Source organism: Meleagris gallopavo, unplaced genomic scaffold, assembly GCF_000146605.3.
Source record: "Meleagris gallopavo isolate NT-WF06-2002-E0010 breed Aviagen turkey brand Nicholas breeding stock unplaced genomic scaffold, Turkey_5.1 ChrUn_random_7180001927083, whole genome shotgun sequence".
NCBI classification, from domain to species: domain Eukaryota; kingdom Metazoa; phylum Chordata; class Aves; order Galliformes; family Phasianidae; genus Meleagris; species Meleagris gallopavo.
The window spans coordinates 47,256-53,731 of NW_011189336.1; the positions used below are offsets into that span (position 1 = coordinate 47,256).

General features: G+C 35.9%; 1 protein-coding gene across 1 annotated transcript in view; it reads right to left on the bottom strand.

Annotated features, from left to right (window-relative positions):
* LOC104916661 (proprotein convertase subtilisin/kexin type 5-like) overlaps nucleotides 1–6,476 on the bottom strand; it is a gene marked incomplete at its 5' end in the record, with an annotated part of 70,202 nt that overhangs the window by 22,702 nt on the left and 41,024 nt on the right. The window contains one exon of the mRNA XM_010727683.3: nucleotides 5,924–6,204. Coding sequence (XP_010725985.2) covers nucleotides 5,924–6,204 — 281 coding nt within the window. The remainder of the gene's footprint in view (nucleotides 1–5,923; nucleotides 6,205–6,476) is intronic.

Here is a 6,476-nt window from a genome sequence, read left to right on the forward strand (position 1 = left end):
TTTTTTTTTAACGCCAAAGTATATGACCTTTTCAGATCTACTAAGCTGTTTTTATCCTTATGCTAATATTCTTTTTTAGGTTTTCAACCCAAAACATCTTCTATTTAAAATTACTCAAGCCAAAATTTGACTAAATGTCACATTGATTCTTGTCTCTTTGTCAGAATCAGTAACAACTTTGACATACGTAGCTCAATCTCCCCAGTTCACTTCTGGAAATGTAAACTGAATCATGCCATGCCTTTATTTGAGTTAAGCCTCACTGCAGCTCTGCAGCTACCAAGTACTTTGCCTATTCAGTCTGTTTGAGGGCTTATCAAATTCAAAGATTGAAGTTTTGTCTTCATTCGGTTGAGGTAATTTTCTTCATAGTAGCTCCTCTGCCAGGCTGGGTAGGGCAGCTGACTCATGTTCTCTACTGTCCGTCTTGCTCTCTCTATCCACTCGTAATGGAGAATGGACTTAATAAGTAATGCAAGCAATAAATGTTCAGGTAGATAATAGTTGGCCTATTTTCTTCAGTTTCAGATGCTTTTATTCATAATTTTCTCTAAATAAAAGGGAGGCCTAACAAAAAATTTTTACTTCAAAGTTGCTATCAAAATAGCTACTGGTACACATTTCTAATGTAATATCCTTAGCTTATAGCTTAAAAGACATAGAGATCTATCAAGAAGAGTATTTTTGCGAGTTATTTTGTTGTTGGATCATGGCACAGTTCTAGAAGGGAAGAATGCACAAGGAAACATGCACACATATTTTGCACTGTGTAGTGGGATGAAATCTGAATATAATCCAGCTGAGATGCTACCTAGTTTGTCAGGTTTTATACTGCATATGGCACTGGCTTAGCAAAATTGATATGATCAGGGAAAAAAGACAAAAAAAACAGGTTACGTATCTCCTTGAGGTAATTACAATTGCGTACACACAATAAAACATAATGAAAACAATATATTTATGTAATAAAATACTAGACCTATCCCATTTCAAAGACTTATATGAACTGTAAATCTAAGGAAAATTTAGGAGTACTGAAAAGTAAATTACAGTCTGCAACAACCATTAATTCTGAGTCTGGTTATCTTTAAACAACCATACCAGTACTTTACAAATAGCTAGAATATGAAATCAACATGCCTCAAAATGTATGGGATAGTGAATCATTTTTATTTGTCTCTAGCACCTTGAATTTTCACATCTGGATGATGCTTAAAAAGGCCTCCTAACTCTCTATGATGTTCTGATTCTATATTCTAAATGTCATAACGTTTTCTCATTTGGATAACTGTGATCTCTTCTTTCCTGCTGCTGATTTCCCTACAGTCTTCTGCCCATCTCATTCCATTTTTTTCTTTCCTTCTCTGTTCTGAGACTTTTGTATGTATATCTGCATAGCTGCATAGCATTAAGGTGAGAGAAACCTAATAATCCTTTTAAAGCCCAAGTTACTGTTTTCTCTCAATCAAAGCTCTTCTGGTGCAATGCATTTTTACTGGTTTTGTTTTATTCTGTAATTAGGAAAAGGAAAGTGCACAAGATGGATGCAGTTGGTCACTGGCTGTTTGTAGGAGATTGCTCTCACTGGGATTGATGTGCAATAGTAAACAGAACCAGCTGCTATTTTGCTGCATAATATGCAGCAAAACGTGCATATATAATCTACACAATATTCCATTTTGTGTTTGCATCAGAAACAGATCTCATTACACATCATTTTTTTTCCTTTTGTAATTTTCAGAAAAATGCGGTAAACTAAACCATGTAACTGAGGAATTAATGAATTTTCAAGATGCTATATTTACAGTATATAGGTAAAATGAAGACCTGATCTGCAAAACTTCTAATCTAGTTGAAAGAGTGTGTGTTCAGTTGGTGAGTCAAGCTTACACTGGTGTATCTCCTGATTTCCAAAGTCATTTTATCATCTGGTACATGAGATAAAATACAGATGTTTTATACTACAAACACAAGCTCAATTTCTCTCTTTTTTTTTTTTCTCCCTTCTTGGCTGACCCTGTCTTTTTGAAAGCCAGGATACCAGACAAGATCTGTTTCATTATTTCAGATCTTTATATGACTTCTTAAAGATTCCTAATATGAACTGGACTGTTTGCCCAGCAGAATATGCCCTCAAAATAAATATCATTTTAGAAAACTGTTTTTTATAGAATGTTTTGGGTTTTGGAGTTTGTGCTCATAAGTATTCATAAGAATGGCCTATTATTTATCCTTGCTTTGAAAAAATATATAAGTGAAAGCTTACAAGTTGTGGTGGAGGGAAAAGAGTATTTCACATTCACAAAGATTTTAATCCTTTCTTAGATGGACCAGTCTCTCTCCGTTGACAAACTCTGTGCTGATTTCACTATGGCAGGCTGTGACATGCTGCCCTTCAGTTTATGTTAGCCTAAGAGCCAAATAAAACAGTAGTCTTTGTTTCCAGAATCTCATTTTGTCCCATATGGTAGGTCAACACAGTCACGAAAACCACAGTGAAGCCCACTGAATCCATGTGGCTGGATGAGCCAAAGGAAAATGGATTCATTCTTTGTAAATACAGTTCAAGGTATAATACCTCAATTTTCTCTTGTAACATTTCTGAAGAAAAAGAGTAAATAGAAGACTAACATGGTAAAAACTGATGTAAACTACTGGATTTGGAAATTTTGGCTATCTTCCTAGTTGCGTTGTCTTCCTGTGTTGTCTGGAGCAGCTTATGTCCTAAGGATGAGCTTGGTGCAATTTCATCCTTGCTCCCATGACAGGGGTGAGGTTGTTTACTTCATGCTTGTCCCCCCACGCCCAGGTCAGTCCCCTACAGTGTGAGGACTAATAATCGTCTGGCCTACATTATTTAATTAGATCAGCTCATTGGGCCACTAAAGCTCAGAGGTAGCTCTGACATGGTGCTGTGCTAGAGTAAATGTGTTGAGGACTCTGAGCATCCAGTGGAAAAAGCACATTTTGAGAGCCAAAATCCAACTCACAGCTTCAGATTTGCCCATGCTGGCCTGGTGAACAAACAGGGAATTACTTAAATATCCTTTGAAGAACCCACACTGCATGACAAATTCCCCTTTGAAAGTGAATTTGACAATAGATGGGATGGAAGAACCCAATATTTTACCAGGATGAAATCACCCTGGAGACAATCAAAGTATCTGTAAAAAATCCTAAAGAACAAAAACGTAAATTGTGATAAAGTGTTTGGAGATCTATCCAGGGGAAGCAGTGGAAAACTTTGGAAGCTGCCATGAACTGGCAACCATGTGAAATAAATAAATAAATAAATAAAAATTCCTTAGTTCCCATAATCTCCTTTCAAATACATAATGGAAAAGAAGAGGCCCTACAGAAATGTTTAAGAAGATCGGGAGATAGCCTGTTACTCCTGTCAGTCTAGAGAAGAGCAGATTTTAGATTTTAATTTTGCTCATTCTTGTGCTTTATATACTATGGAACATTGTTGAACATTGCAGTGAAAGACAGTGACTGCCTCACCTACATTTTATTGGTTTTCAGAAATCTTATGACAATTAAAAAAGTCATTGTAACAGATACTGAAACTGTTTTTATTTTTGTATTTGTTTTGTTTCTCTATGCTTTATTTTCTTTTTTAAAATTATCCAGGCAATTTGAACCCTCCCTTGGGTGTGAATTGTGTTGCAATTTCTAACTAGCTACAACTCTGTTGGTGTGTGATATTTCTAGATTTAAATAAAAGTATTTCAGTCTTGCCTGATTCCTTCATTCATTGAGTGTGGAGTAAGTTTCAAATATAAATGACACAGCTGGAAATCTAGATTCAGCTGGTATCTTCTTGAATGCATCAGCAAAAGAAATGAATGATATAAAAAAGAATCAACTATTTATATTTTGTTGCTAATTAGCAAATGAATTTTTTTTTTTTTTTCTAAGAGCCAGATAATCCAACGGCATCTGAATAAGAAAATTCATAGACTGTTGGTAATGTAATTATCCAGAGCGTAACTTCAGTAAAGATAGGGACGATATTGTTAACATTTCTACTTGAAAAGTACTACTATTTGGAAAAATGTTCCAGTGGGAAAAGGCTCACAGTATCACCAAGTTCATTATCACTTTCTCAGCAGCTACACACCGCAGCTGCTGCCACATCCCAGCAAGTCTATTTGAGAAGGGGAATAACCTCTAATCAGGTTTCATGGTCTCCTGTCACATTACACAGCAGGAATTGTTTGGCTTTAGAGCAGTTGCCAATGCTTAAGCCAATACAGCTCAGGGAGAGATGTGTCTTGAGCAAATGTCTCTAAGCAAGAAAGAAGAAACAGAAGGCAACGTGGAGAGAAACAGTTTCCACAGCACGGTAAGGCTGATGCGTAGAGACCTACATCAGCTGCCTGCTCAAAAAAAAAAAAAAAAAGGCTAACATTTCATAGTAGAAGTAGATAACCAATAGAGAGACCAAACTACAGACATGTTCTTTCCCAGCAAGAGTGGGAAAATTGGGAAAGTACTCATCTGGATGAAATACAGTGAAATGCATGGAGACCAACTTTCTGCTATTATCTCTCCTTTTTATGTCTCCCTGACGTTTTTTTAATGTGAAGAAACTTTCTTTTTGATACAATATTTTTTCCTAAATAGGTAATGACTTGAAATGATCAATATTTTTTTCTGAAAATATTTTTGCTATATTTTAATTTTTAATGCAAGAGATCCAAGGAGAGTCATTCTTTAAAGTATTTGAGCAAATAAAGACATAGAAATCAGAAGAAAAGTTGTGCTTGATAGAAAAAGAACTTGAAGGGACCATAAGTAATCTAGTCTCACACTCTCCTCAATAAGCACTCCTGTCAAATGTCTTTTATGCATTATCAAAGACTTCTAGTGGTGCAATTACAAATCATTCTCAAAGAGTCTATTAGTCCATTATTCCATTTGAAAGTCTCTTTTTCCCCATGTCAAATCTTGTATTTTTTTCTGCATTTTAAATTCTATTTGACTGTACATAAAGAGACCTGACGTACTCCATTCTTTATGATTGTATTTCTCTTGTGACTTTCTCATTCAGTCCCAAGACCCCAATTTGTCCCAGTCTTTAATTGTTGTTATTTTCTTCTCTGTAGATTTCTGAATATCTTCACTGTTTCCTATCTAACTGACCCAATTCTATATACATTGCACCCCAAACTGAATCTGTTATTCCAGTTGATGCCTTATATCTCTAAGAAGAGTGAAAAGATTGTATTAGTCACTCTTTTTCAGTGACCAGCTATGCAGATATTGAAACTCTAGAGGAAATCATACTCTGTTTTGGAGGGCATGGTGTGCATACTTTTTAAAAGCACCAATTGCAAGCCTTGCTGTCTAGATTCATTGTATTCACAAGTCAGTGTAGCTTTACATTCTGTGTTCAGTCCTTTGGACAACAGTGCATGTGTAATGTGGAGTGCATTTCCTCTTGATTGGGAGAGGAGGAGAAAGAAGAAATGTTGCTGTTAAGTAAACCACAAACACACATTTGGTTCTTTTTGGTTTCCTCCAACTTATATTCACCAATCTGTAGGAATCAGTAGCCAAAGTTCTGGTCTCAAATATAGCCTGTAGGGCTCCCAGGGACTCCTTGATCATCAACCTTCTTCTTTTTCATCTTTTTTGATGGGGGTGGAAGAAAAAATTAAAATTTAAACCTTCATATATTTAAATAAAATAACACTCGGTATTTCAGATAAGGCCAGCGAAGGCATATTAAAATGTCATGCTATTTGCAAGGAGATGGATTTCTGTTTGTGATGAAAGCAATGTTTTTAGTCAGTATATTTTTTTAAATGATAGTATGTTGAACTGTAGTTTTACTCAGTTTGCATGATGCTGATGTTCTCTTTTTAAAGCACTTAGTATCTTCAAAGAAAAAATAAAGGGGTCTGTTGCAGCTTACCACTCCAGAATTTCCCACTGGGTGGATAATTTCTTGGATTCAGACACTGTCCAAGAGAAAGTTGGAAATCTTTTGGGCATCCAGTGCAATTCTCATAGCTGTATCCAACACATGTTGTACAGCTCCTGTGACAAGGTTCACATTCTCTAGACATGTCATCACTGAAGAAGCCATCACCACACTCAGTCACACATGTGCCACCTGCAACAGAAACAGAGCCCGGCATCAGCTGACCCTGCCGATCAGGACAAGAAGATACCTCACTCAGAGCACATATCTGCCTCCAACAATAAAAAGATTAAGACAAACAAGCAATATGTATTGAAATAGTGAACATTTTGGTAGATATAGAAACTAAATTTTCTTGATGAATCCTCAACTCAGTTCAGCTGCTTCTACTAAATTTGAGGAACTTTGAACAACCTGCACTGAAATCAATACCCAGGTGGGTTTTCATCCATATCTTAAATCCTGTATATACACATTTAACACAAATCTTAGTGTGAATCAAAGTTCTGTGATTAAATACAATTTTTTTTCTATTGACTCTCTA